General features: G+C 42.1%; 1 protein-coding gene across 1 annotated transcript in view; it reads left to right on the top strand.

Annotated features, from left to right (window-relative positions):
• The window catches only part of LOC105926630 (alpha-1,6-mannosylglycoprotein 6-beta-N-acetylglucosaminyltransferase B), a 28,862-nt gene extending 17,291 nt beyond the window's left edge, over nucleotides 1-11,571 (top strand). The window contains exons 10-18 of the mRNA XM_036129677.1: nucleotides 63-194; nucleotides 311-444; nucleotides 4,152-4,294; nucleotides 5,976-6,131; nucleotides 6,240-6,386; nucleotides 6,504-6,620; nucleotides 8,239-8,313; nucleotides 8,604-8,764; nucleotides 10,963-11,571. Of these exons, the coding sequence (XP_035985570.1) occupies nucleotides 63-194; nucleotides 311-444; nucleotides 4,152-4,294; nucleotides 5,976-6,131; nucleotides 6,240-6,386; nucleotides 6,504-6,620; nucleotides 8,239-8,313; nucleotides 8,604-8,764; nucleotides 10,963-11,131 (1,234 nt within the window). The 3' untranslated portion in view covers nucleotides 11,132-11,571. The remainder of the gene's footprint in view (nucleotides 1-62; nucleotides 195-310; nucleotides 445-4,151; nucleotides 4,295-5,975; nucleotides 6,132-6,239; nucleotides 6,387-6,503; nucleotides 6,621-8,238; nucleotides 8,314-8,603; nucleotides 8,765-10,962) is intronic.
• The last annotated feature ends 1,990 nt before the right edge of the window (nucleotides 11,572-13,561 follow it).

Raw genomic sequence — 13,561 nt, 5'->3', positions numbered from 1 at the left:
GCAGCAGAAACATTTCAGAACCACATGCTAATGGTGTCCCTCCTTTGCTGCTACCCATCCAGCCTGATAGGTGCTGCTCCGGGTCAGGGCAGCTGTCCAATCCAGAGACCTCTCACCTTTGACCTCATCTACACAGACTACCACGGCCTTGCTCACCTCCACAGAGCGATGGGACTGGCTTTCCAACATTACCAGTAGGATCCCAGTCATTTAACAACATAACTTAACTCAATATGGCAGCAGCGTAGCTTTTTAGTGTGTGGTATCAGTGATGCATGGTGAAAATGTGTCTGCTTATGCACTATTCTAGGTGTCGTTTCAGGATTCTGGACTCATTCGGCACAGAACCAGCCTTTAACTTGGCAAGTTATGCACACATTGGCGGATATGAAACCCTGTGGGGCAGCTGGGGTCTCCAACCTCTGCAGTATTTGACCATGTTCCGTAAGTTGGCATGTGCGAGTGGCTTTGACTTGATGAGTTGGGTCGAGTCTGAGGACTTGAGACTTGGCTCGGATTTGTGCCTCTTTGGTTGAAATGACTTGATGCTGTCACTACAGTCATAGATTTACCACGCTAATATAATATTAGTACAAATAAAAACATTCATCGGCATCATTTGTTTTCTCGCTTCATTAACTTTTCAGGGATAGCTCAATATGACTTGTTAATGACTTGAAATTTAAGTCAAAGGATTTAACTTCGGACTTGTTAGTCTTGACTTGTGAATCGACTATAAAGACTCGAGACCTTCTGCTGACTTAGGAAGTAATGAGTTGGTCCTGCCTCTGGACTGTGGATGTCTAGCAAAAGTCTTCATACCCATTTGAATTTTTTTCTCTTTTATTACTTTAGAACAGCAAACAAACTCGAATATATTTTATCAGGACTTTATGTGAACCACCAACACACAGTGTTGCATAAATAGGAACTGGAAAAAAATGGTACAAGTTTTTATAAATATCCATTGATCCATCCATCCATCCATCCATCCATCCATCCATCGTCTTCCTCTTACCTGAGATCGGGTTTCGGGTCACCGGTCCAGGAGGGAACCCTAGACATCTCTCTCTCCAGCCACATCCTCCAGGTCCTTCTCAGGGATCCCAAGGTGTTCCCAGGCCAGACGGGATATAAGGTCCCACCACTGAGTTCTGGACCTTCCCCGGCGTCTCTTTCCTGCAGGACGCACCCAGAAACCCCTAAAAGGAGCATCTTGATTAGATCAACAGATCATACCCTCTGTTGAATCGGCAGCTTGATCTGGTGGAGGGTCTGTGTGGCTCAATAAACCTGAGGGGTGTACTGTCCAGAACTACATACAGGACAATCCTGTTAGCCTCCAAAAGACTTGAGACCACCAAGAGATGAGCCCAAAGAGACAATAGAATGGTTTAAATCAAAGTAAATTAATGCCTTACACTGGCCTAGTCAAAGTCCAGATGTAAATCCAAGAACGAGTCTGGGTCAGGACTTGAAAACTGATGTTTAAAGATGTGTTTGATCTAATCTGATTATTCTTCTGAAAGTTTACAAAGCATGTAAAACAGTAAAAAGCTGCAGCTGTAACAAAATGTTGTAAAATTGTTTCATTCACAAATGTGCAGCTTTTCTTTTTGTTTCTGCAAAAGAGAACCGAAAAACATGGTTTTCCTCGCATCTTACAACGAAACACTGCTTTGCAATGTTATTGAAACCCAAATAAAGCACACTGAAATTTGTTAATGTGACATTTAGAAACACATTTATGGGAAATAAATAATTTTACTGTACTTTGTATATTCCCATGATGCACACCACTGAAAACTATAGTTCAAACCTTCTAACTTTCATTCCAACACCTCCACCTGTCATCATCTCCAGCCTGTCAGGGGATGGAGGCAAGCTGGAAGCAGCGAGTCGAGAACCCCCCCTCATCATTTGTCATGCTGGAACGTTTTGCTTATTTGTCCTGCTGAGCGGGAAGAGGTGAAGCTGCTCGTTAAAAATGTGAGCAGGAAAGAAAGAAAGCCGTGATAATAAGAAACAGCAAGAGATGTGGCAGAGGAAAAAAAAAAGCCAGAAAAGGACAAACAGACAGGCAGATGCAACAAATCCACCAGAATCAGGAAACCAGAGACACCGTGTGAAGTTTCGCCCCGCCTCACCATCATATCTGTGTGAGTGTGAAGTATTGGACCCCGACAGGTGTCAGAGATAAGTGGAGTTAAAAAAGATCCAGCGGGAAATTTTGTTTCGGATGAATGAGGACAGTTTTGGCAGAATTTACTTCAACCTTTCCTGGCAAAGTCTTTGTAAAGTAAATACTCATCTCTAACGCCTTCCCCGCCGTGTCAGAAAGCAGCTGCCTATCCAAACACGAACTTTTCTCTTATATTCAGAGCTCCTCTTTCCCCCCACTGACAAATGATTAATGCTGCAAAGTCTGTTTCCAACCGATTTTCAATTTAAACGCTTTTTTTTTTTTTTTTTCGCCTGCTGTCTCAGTAAACACTGCCAGTAATGGTGGCCACAAGGGATTTTCTGCAGGCAGCTCTCTTTGTTTTGTTCCTTGGTTAAGATGTATTTATCGGCTTTATTCACATTGTTTTGTTTTTAGGCATCAAGTTCAAGGCTTCATTTCATAAAACAGTAAACGATTAAGCAACAAAAATTTACTGTGGCTGGAAAAAGTTTTTAGATCCCTAGATTACATCCACAATTCAGAGGTCACCTAGCCTGTACATAGAGTCAAACTGTGTGGTGTAATTACAGTAAAAATATAGCATTTGTTTTGAAGCCTTATAGGTTAAAGTGAGCAAACTGACGGATATGGCAAGATTAATTAACCCTTTACTGACTTTAAAAAAAATGGTGTCTTTAGAGCAATTGCTAAATAAGAGATTCTTAGTTTGAATTTGGGGCATAGAATCAGTAGAAAAATAGCTATGCTGAAAATAAGCAAAAACAGGGATAGCTGGGAATAATAGAAAGTAGACAAGTGTTCTAGTCTTGGGTATGTAGATGGGTTTATTGATGTTGAATTGGTGAACAGGCCTTTAAAACGGAGTTACAACACATCCCTGTACATCCCAGTCTGGTGCACCGTCACAGCCGGACGTCGCTCTCAGTCTGACTGCTGGATGGAGCCAAAGTGCTTCTAGTTCGATCATTTGCGTGTCTCAGATGTGAATTAACAAGCAACTTTGCTGAATTGCCGACAAGTTCATGGACAGTTCTAGACAGGGGCCAACAGGGGCCAACAGGGGCCCTGTACTGAAGACATGATGCTGAATCAGTTTCTTAAGATGATATGTGCTGAAACAGAAACCTTAACTGGTGGGGACCATTTCATTTTTCACTTTTACTTTTTTTATTATAACAATGATTTTAAAATTAATGTGCTTCACTGGATCACAGTTTTCAGGGGTCTGCGACCTGCAATTCTTTGGTTCTATAGTGCACTTAATATATTAAACGATTAAATATTGCCCCGTTTCTCCTGATATAGCTCTTTTATTCTGTGCCAGCGGCAATGGAACGGTTTAAATCAAAGCATATTCATGTGTTAGAATGGCCTAGTCAAAGTCCAGACCTGAATCTAATTGAAAATCTGTGGTGTTTGGATTGAAAAAGACAAAAATAATCCAAATAAATCGCTAATATGGACAGAAAATCAATGAATCAGATCATGATGTGTGTATACGTGCACCAGGCTTTTTTTCAGAATAAAAGCATTTATGACAAATGTAGAGTCCTCAGATTTTTCTAAAAATCGCAGAAGTTGTGCTTCGGTCTGTGCCGAAGAAAAAGTTTTAACTTTTGTTTTAAATTTTATTGAATAATCATATCCAGTTGAGCTTAATCTTATCACGATAGTCTGGTTGGCATGTCTACATGACGCATGTTTATCTCCATCGATCCTTTATTTTGATTACTTATGTCCACAAAAACATAAGTATTGAGAGACATCTCCCAGCCTGGCTGAGCTTGAGCAACTTTGCAAAGAAAATTGAGGAAAAAATAAAATGTCTGGATGGAGAAAGCTGATGTACTTACGATGCCACAAACCCTCAGCCACCCAATGGAGGTTCTTAACATTAATTTGCTGCATTGACAAAAGTTTTTTTTGTCCCACAATCTGCAACGTCGCTGTCTCCTGTCATCCGCAGCTCACACTCCTGATAATTCCTTCCTTGGCTTTGTTAGCGAAGAGGCAGCGAAGACGGGGATGAGGGAGACCCGGCTCCAGCCAGGAAGCTACCAGAAAGACAGGATAGCAGTCGTCTACGGCAAACAGGAATACATGTGGCAGGTAAAATTATTTATTTTTAAATAAGGAAAACCTTTATCAGGATTTAGCATGCTGCAGTTTGCAGAAACAGCAATGAGCCTCAGTGTGGTGCTGGCATTGGGTAAGCAGCAGAATCTATTCCAGCCGGAGAAAACGACCCAGGACTCAATAGACATCATGTTTACACTAATATACAGGTACAGCTAAGATAAAAAAGGATATTATAAGCTGAGATTTCAGGCTTCTGTGCCGGGTCTGGGCTCCTTTTGCATGAATTGTCGCATCGACCCTGACGTGGCATGGAGGTGGTCAGCTGGAGGTTCTGCTGAGGTGTTAAGGAAGCCCAGCTGGCTTTGATAGTGGCCTTCAGGTCTTCTGCATTCTTGGTTCTGGTGTCGCTCATCTTCCACTTGTCAATCCTCCATAGCTTCTTCTAGTCGGGTTAATATACTGGCCAATCAAACAAAAGAGTTTGTAGAATTTTATGTGCAGAAATGCTGTTGCTGGAGTCCCTTCTAGGTCAGACAAAGTTTTTCTATTCTTTTCATGGCTCCATGGCCATTGGAGCAGCTTTTGGCACCGTTAGCAGTGTCAGCCGGTACCAGTCCTGCTGAAAATGAAATCATCATGTTTATAAAGCTAGTCAGCAGAAGGAGGCATGAAGTGCTCCAGAACTTCCTGGTAGATGGCTGCGTTGACTTCTTGTACGCCTTTCCTTTCATCCTCACTGAGATGCTTTTACCTGACACTTTTCTCCATCCGTTCCCACCTGCTTGGACACGCTTCTTCATCTCTTCTCCACAGTCGCCGTTGCTCAGAACTGTTGACCCCCCCCCCTGTACTTAAAATCCTCCACCTTCTTTATCTCCGCTCCACATAACCTCACCACTCATCTCGGGTTCCTCTCGTTCACACTCATTTTCTGTCTTGCAAGCCTCCATCTGTTCAGATGCTCCTCCACCTTTTCCCTGCTCTCACCACAGATCACAGTGTCATCTGCAAACAGTCCATGGAGATTCCTGTCAACCTGGCCATCACCACAGCAAACAGGAAGGGGCTCAGAGCCCACCTTTGTTGAACTCTACGTCTGTCGCACCTACAGCACACCTCACCGCCGTCTTACAGCTAAGAGACTTAGAGACAAACTTTATTTGTCATCCTGCATGCACAGAGTGCGTACAGAACGAAATTTCGTTTGCATACAGCTTAGAAAATCACGTTAAAATGCAGTAAAACACACATGCAGCTAACACACATGTCCTGCAACACCGTGCTACCCCACACTTCCTCACCCACCACCCCAGCTCCTCTCTCAGCACCCTGTCACATGCTTTCTCCAGATCTATAAGAAACATAATGCAGCTCCCCCTGAGCCTCTCTGTGCTTCTCCATCAACAACCTTTAAAGCAGATTTTGCATCTGCAGAACTTTTTCTTGGCATGAAACCACACTGCTGCTCATAGATGCTCACTTCTGACCTCAGTCTAGCTCCTTCTTCTCTTTTCCACAACTTCATTGTGTGACTCATGAACTTTATTACTCCGTAGTCGCTACAATTATAATAATATTATCCTTATTCTGATGTTTAGCAAATAGAAATAATTGTGGTAATCCTGACTGACTGGTTATGTGTCTGTTTATACAGTATGTTTACCGTTGATCTGGTTTCAGCTGTGTGTTTTGAACTGTGTAAATATGCCAGGGGAAATCTGAATACGTGGAAATGATCAGCAAGGACCTGGAGATTCACGGCACAGTTTACCAGCCTCCGGGACACACCTCTACTCTTCCCAGTTTCGTCAAAAACCACGGACTTTTGTCTCAGGAAAACTTCCTGCAGCTTCTCCGCAGGGCTAAGGTCGGATAAAGAAAAACACAAAATAAGAAAAACACAAAACAATACGTCTGGGCTATATAGAAGAAAACAAGCGTGACATCAAGCATGAAGTTTCGCTCCTCTCTGCAGGTGTTTGTAGGTCTCGGGTTTCCCTATGAAGGTCCTGCTCCCGTTGAGGCCATAGCTCTGGGCTGTATGTTCCTTCAGCCGCGCTTTGACCCGCCACACTCATCCCTCAACAACGACTTTTACAAAGGCAAACCCACTACAAGACAGGTAGCTCACAAATGTAGACAAATAAATGATAGTAGTAAAAATATTGTAAACATGTTGTTAAATCCGTTTGAATGTTTTTGTGACGGACCATTAACCGTTGGTATATTTGAACGACAGATCACTTCTCAGCACCCTTACGCTGAGCAGTTCATCGCTAAACCGTATGTGTGGACTGTGGACATGACCAACCGGACGGATATCAGGGAGGCAGTCAAGTCGATTCTAAAAACGAAGGTAAGGTAACAACGTGAGGTTCACCAAACAAACAGTTCAGCATCTAAACATTACGATGTGAAAGAGTTCGGGTCCATTTAGCTAAATGGAGTAATTCAGTTCAATTTTATTTATATAGCACCAATTCATGACACACATCATCTCAAGGCTCTTTCTAAAGTCAGATTCCATCAGATCCTCCAGGTTGGTGAGAAAGTTTCCTCTCTAAGGAAACCCAGCAGGTTGCATCAAGTCTCTCCAAGCAGCATTCACTCCTCCTGAAAGAGCGTAGAGCCACAGTGGACAGTCGTCTGCATTGTTGATGGCTTTGCAGCAATCCCTCATACTGAGCATGCATGAAGCGACAGTGGAGAGGAAAACTCCCCTTTAACAGGGAGGAGAACCTCCAGCAGAACCAGAACCAGGCTCAGTGTGAACGCTCATCTGCCTCCACCCACTGGGGCTTAGAGAAGACAGAGCAGAGACACAGAAAGCACAGAAGCTCACATTGACCCAGGAGTACTTTCTATGTTAGAGAAGACAGAGCAGAGACACAGAAAGCACAGAAGCTCACATTGACCCAGGAGTACTTTCTATGTTAGAGAAGACAGAGCAGAGACACAGAAAGTACAGAAGCTCACATTGACCCAGGAGTACTTTCTATGTTAGAGAAGACAGAGCAGAGACACAGAAAGCACAGAAGCTCACATTGACCCAGGAGTACTTTCTATGTTAGATGGTAATAGTGGATGATCTGCCTCCCCTGATGATGTCACAGCTAACAGAACGCCAGACCAGGTGTACCTTCTACGAAGAAAAAAAAGACAGAGAACAAAAAGTTAAAAGCTGAAATATCAACAAGCAATGCAAAGTAGAAAACAGCCATGCACACACATGCATACACACATATCGTTGTTTAAAATACTTACTCAGAGCAATGCATTGACTTCCATTAATTTTCAACCTTTTCTATGACATAACCCTAACCCTAACCCTAACCTTTATCGGTGTTTCTAACCCTGATCTAAACCTAATTGGCACCTTAGTCCCAAACTAAGAACACACACACACACAAGGGCAATGTGGAGGGACCAGTTGAATCCAACGGTCTTGGTGTTGGACTGTGGGAGGAAGCCTGAGTACCTGGAGAGAATCCACGCATGAACAGGGAGAACATATAAACGGCATGCAGAAAGATGCCAAGCTTGGTATTCAAACTCATGACCTTCTTGCTGCAAGGCAGCAGTTCTAACAAAGGCGCCAACAACAGTGCAACTTAGGGCTGAATCAGTTAATTCAATTATTTAGCACATTACATCTATTTTGGAGGATAATTATTCAATAATTATACATATTTATCGATTTACTTTAATTGTTAGTATTATTGTCATAATTTTTTGCTATTTTTGAGCAGTCACTCACCTGTCAGCTTGTTACAAGTTAATTAAATATATCACCCAGCCAATAAAAACCCTTTGATGGATAAATTTGGCTTCAATTTATTTTGAAAAGCGACAGGCCAACATGTCCACACTGGACAAGCTGTCTCTCCATATTCCTGCACCTACATCCATTTTATTCCTGTCATAAAGTCCGGCTACAGTAGCATGTAAAGGTGTGTTTATGCATGTTTTTCCAGGTGAAGCCTTTCACTCCTCCAGAGTTCACTTGCTTGGGAATGTTGGAGCGAGTGCAACGTTACATCACTCACCAGGTACAAAAACATACAGCCCTGCTGGGTTGTTGGGTGCTCCCCAACCAAAATTCACTCCTAGATCTGGGAAATCGAGATTTGTTCCTGTAAAATGTGAAATGTGTCGCCTCTGCAGCTAACGCGAACAATTTTAGGTTATTTAGCTGTCGTATTAACAGTTATTTCCACATCCCCATTCTTAGTTACCAAAGGAATTAATATGTAGTAGAAAACAGGAACTGGGTGTTGTGTATATGAGATTCTAATAACTTGATATAATTCTCCTCTTTTTTCATCATAATTAATTTTAGGACTTCTGTGGTAAATCTGTCCCTGCATGGCCTCCAGAGGGCGCTCTCAGGGTTCACCTGGGTCCGCTGGGAGAGTCGTGTGTGGACGTGTGTCAGCACGCCTCCCTCGTGTGTGAACCTGCTCTCTTTCGTCACCTCAACACCCCTGACGTTTTTACCAGGTGAGAAGGTTCGCTGCAGGTGTATGCTTTGCTTTGCGGCGAATAAAAAAGTCACATTTCTTTAAACCATTTAAACTCGCAGACATGCTCCTTTGGTTTTTACTTGTGTTCATCATCTCCCTTTTATGTCCTATAAGGTCTGATCATTTCTTTATATTTATTATTGTGTCTAAGGTTGTTATTCGTTTATTCCTGTGCTCAGCTCCCTGTGTATTCTAGTTTATTCTTCTTAGGTGAGTATTTGACTTTCCCCATTGGTTCGATTCTTGTGTCTTAGTTCAGTAACTCTGTGTTAATTAGTCTCCCTTCCTCAGTCTCCTTGCTCACCTTCTGCTTCAGCTGCTTCGCATTAACCCTTGATTAGAAAATAAATATTTATTTGTGGTTGAAATTGTGCATTCCAGCAACGTTTTTTGCATTTAACCCATCCCTCAGAGAGCAGTCGGCAGCTCTTACAGCACCCGGGGAGCAATCTGGGGCTAAGGGTCTTGCTCAGGGGCCCATTGTGGTCGTCTACGGGGTTTGAACCGGGTATTTGCAACCTTCTCAGAGTGCGAGTGCGCTACTATAACCACCAGGCCACCACTCAATGTTACTTCCCCGTGTTACGACTTGTTTCCCTGACAATGCTCCATGTTCCATTCCCTGCATGCTGTGCTGTACATTTTTGTTTTTCCTTTTTAATTAAAATACTTCGATTCATCAAGCCACTCCTGAGATCTCGTCTGAGCTTTGGTCCAGCTCCAAAACCACAAATTCTGACACTTAAATCACATCAATACTGTGTTGAGGATTTAGATTATGGCAAAAAAAAAAAAATATCAAAATCCAAAAATACTCCTTACTGAGACTTAAGTATATATTCTTGTTTTCATCGAACACAAAGTGTTCTTTGCTCTATCTGTTGGTTTCTGTTGCATGTTTGTTTTGCATTTAAATGAGAGGGGTCTGGGTCATTTTCATAGAGATTTTAACCATGATTAAATGTCTTTCCTTCTGCTGCTGCTGTTTTTTACCGTTCCTAGCTTCTTGGTAATTATCTTCAGTAAAGCTGTGATGCAGACAGAAAGACCTCCAGCGTCTGAAACACTTTTTTCTTTATTTCTGCACCCTCCATATTTACTGACCCTCCTGCTGAAGATGTGAAAAATAAAGCCAGTGAATAAATTGCTTACTTACTTCAGTAGTATGATCTCAGTGTGATTAATTTCATGCCCCACCATCCTCCTCTCCGTGCCTGGTGGCAGCACCATAAACGATGGTTCTGGTCAAGCATTGTGTGTTTTAAACTTTTTAATCAAAGCTCAGATATTGTTGTGGTCAGGTTGAGTCAGGTAGTGATTTATGAAAATTAACACCCATCTGCCTTTCTTAAAGGCCATGTTCTCATGCATTTCTCATTTGGAGGAGTCGGTTTAATGTCCCAGGGTTTTAAAGTCATAGATCATTTATTTAATGTTCCTGGACTTGTCGCTAAACTTAAAAAGGTGAAACATGAACGTAGTAATCGCCCCGGTTATTGTTATTTCTCAGGAATTAGTTGCATGCTATTAGTAAACCATGATTTTGATCTAAATTATTTCCAAAAGTTGATTTATTCTTTCGTCGGGGGGACAAATTCAAACTATGTATTTCTCTTCAGTTTTAAGAAATAAACTACTAACAATCGGTGCCTACAGAAGAAGGGTTGAAGTGATGTTTCACTAAAAGCTTCTTTGGCAAATAATTTCTCCCAATTTCTCTATAAATTGAATTGAAATGTTAAAATAAGACGCACATTGTCCCAAATTTGCTTCTGTGAAACACAACAGCAAGAATAAGCATGAAATTAGTGTCTCAACATGAGCAGTTGTCGGGAGAATTTGGGTTGGGTTTTAGCCAGAAAAGGTGGAGCAAAGCAGCTACGTGCGGAGAGAAGATAAAGATTGAGCCAATTGGGCGAAGTGACTAGAAGGACCTGATGTCAAGAAATGTAACTTAGATCCTAAACCAACTACCCAGCAGGGTGGTGGCAGCATCATGATGAGGGCCTGTTGTACTGCCAGTGGTTCAGGTTTATTACACAGAGGGAATTTAATTATAAAGAAGGAGAGCTACTTTCCAAGGGATGCTAGGCGACATGTTGACCTTTCAGTGGTTCGTTAAACAGGGCGGGGCATTAATACTCACCAGAGTGTCGCTCTGGTTCTGTTTGGCAGGCTTGGACTGGGCTGCTCCAGCACGGCGCAGGAAGTCAACCACTTATTCCCCGCCTACAGCCCTTGGGGTCGTCTCTGTGGCCTTCAGCGGGAGCCTCGGCTGTTCAGCTGCGCCGGAGCCGACTCTGCGCATCGCAGACTATGTCCATGCAGAAGTCTCCATGAATGAGTGGAGGCTCGCCTACAGACCGCCTGTGGACACGACTGTGAAAGAAGTCAGGGAAAATGAATCAGCCGCAGGTATAAAATCATCAGCCAAAGCGTCAGAGAACTTTGTAACCTTGTTCATCTATTGAAGTAGGATAAAGTTCCAAAATGGTTAAAAAAAAAAACAAACAACTGGACTTTTTTCCAAAGTTTGAAGACGTTTCGCTTCCCATCCAGACAGCTTTCTCAATTCAAACGGATATAACTTTCAAAAGCCTAAAACACAGCAATAGATTTGATTCCTTCCAATTTTCACCTCAATCCTCACCTCCATGCAGGTGACCACGACATCTCCCCTGTAAACCAGGCCAATGACCTTGCCTTGCAGAGGCATGGACCAGTTTTGGGTTAATTTGCATGTTATCTAAGCCATAACAAGGCCTTTTTGGGCAATAATGTAAAGCTTGGAACTCCACACTACTCCAGACATTTTTTAGTGAAGCGAAACGTCTCCACTAAAAAAACTCTCAGCCCCCTTAAGTTCAAAGCACTTAATTTGTCCTATAAACTCAATTTATCACAATAAGTTTTTGACAGAGAACTTAAGTATGTGTGTTTTCCAACGTTCATCTTATGTTTGTCCTCGGTTTTCTGAAGTTGGGAATATGCAAATTTGATAGTTGATTATACTTGCAGTTTTAACGCAGCTTTTGAACTTTAATTTCTATGTTGAAGAGACTTAAAATTTATTACAGTGTTCAGACGTCAGAGTTTTTTAACTTTTTTAGGAATGATCATGACCTGGATGACTGAGAATCTTCACCAGCATAGAATAAAGTTGGCTCAGTAGTTCTCTGGATACTAGATTTGACCAAATGCAGGTAAATAGTCTTACAGCTGCTGTCAATGCTCAGGAAGCAGGCTTGAATCAAAGTTTTCCGTACCTTCCTGTAGGTTTTCTCCACTCTGTTTTGATAATAGTTTTATTCTATAGTTGGGGGATTATTTTTAATCAACAAATTGTTTGAAGGTATTTAAATTAAAGCTTAATCTGTCAAAGTCGGTCAGGTGTGCAGAGTTGTCTCTCCTCTTACGGCTGTATTAATGTGCTAAATGATGGGGCGGTTGCAGCTCTGCGCTGCTGCTCATGTGGTTTCCTGGTGCCTTGCTGCTGCAGAGATTAAGTCGGCCTCAAAGGAAAGAGGGTGACAGCCTAAATGATGAGGCTTATTATCCGAGTGAATCATGGCTGACCTTTGGATATCTTTGAGAAGTCGCAGCCATGTGACAATGATTATATTGTCATAAAGCCATTGGTTCCCGATTGTGTTTGACTTTTTAAACCCTCTAAGGTCGGTTTGACTCCAAGTCCCCCGCAAGGAAGGCAGGAAGGCTGATTGTGTGTCTTTCCAGCACCTATTTAAAAGTCAGAGGTGACAGCACAAATTGTGCTTTCTTGAGTTATCTAACTGGAAATTACACCTTAAAAATAATTTGGATCATAACAAATGACTTATTTTGCACACAGTTCCCGTGTTTGGACGAGTATTATCCCTGATTATGACCTGCAGCCCTCAGCCTCCTCAGGGTCTGTTCAGAACCTGCCTGATAAGTGGAAACATGCAACCTTTATTCAAATTATACAGCAATTTAAAGTTATTGTTTTTTTTTAAAAATTAAAGTTACACATTTACTCTCTCATCTTCTCCTCAATGACACCTGAAAGAAACAAAGAGCTCCTAAACTCCAGCCCTCCGGTCAGCGGTGTCACTGATGGGCTGCTGGGTTACATGGCCCAGCTGTTAGCACAGATAGGTCCAAGAAAGACCAAAAGCTGCTTTCCTGCAGTTGGAGGTGAGATTTTATTTGGAAACGAAACTGGAATTTATGCTGACGGGCAGAAAAAGACACATTTTCTGTCTCGTTTTGCTCCATGTAAGCAAAATATGCCTTCACTCAGGAATTAGGCCGCTCAGCAGAGCGGTGAAAACATCAGCGGAGATAACCTTCTGGAGAGTCAGGTGATTTTATTTTGGACGAATATCTGAAGCTTCAGGATTTAACGGTGAGCTGTTGGAGGGGAAAATAGGAAAATTAAGGTCATATGTTGGGAAAATGTGCCATTTCCAGATGAGTCACGTAAGTTCATATCAGTTATTTGCTTTGTGTCATCTAAAGGCTATGACGCGCTTCCCAGGGGCCTAACAGCGCTGGGTTCAAGCTAAGGGTTCAAAAACAGTCACCAGTACATGTGGAACAAAGGTTGTGGTTTTCTGCATGATTTAAACAATCTCGTTTGGTTTGTAAGTTCTAAAAAAACTCTAAAACTATGAACTTTTTTCATCACAAATCAATCGAGTGTAGATTGCTTTGGCTTGAGTTCACCGAAAGTCAACACATTTGCAGCTGAATATTTTGCAGCTGAATATTTTGCAGCTAAATTTTTTGCTGG

Source organism: Fundulus heteroclitus, unplaced genomic scaffold, assembly GCF_011125445.2.
Source record: "Fundulus heteroclitus isolate FHET01 unplaced genomic scaffold, MU-UCD_Fhet_4.1 scaffold_2.2, whole genome shotgun sequence".
NCBI lineage: Eukaryota > Metazoa > Chordata > Actinopteri > Cyprinodontiformes > Fundulidae > Fundulus > Fundulus heteroclitus.
Note: the sequence above shows the minus strand (reverse complement) of the source record. Positions and strands in the feature narration are given on the sequence as shown.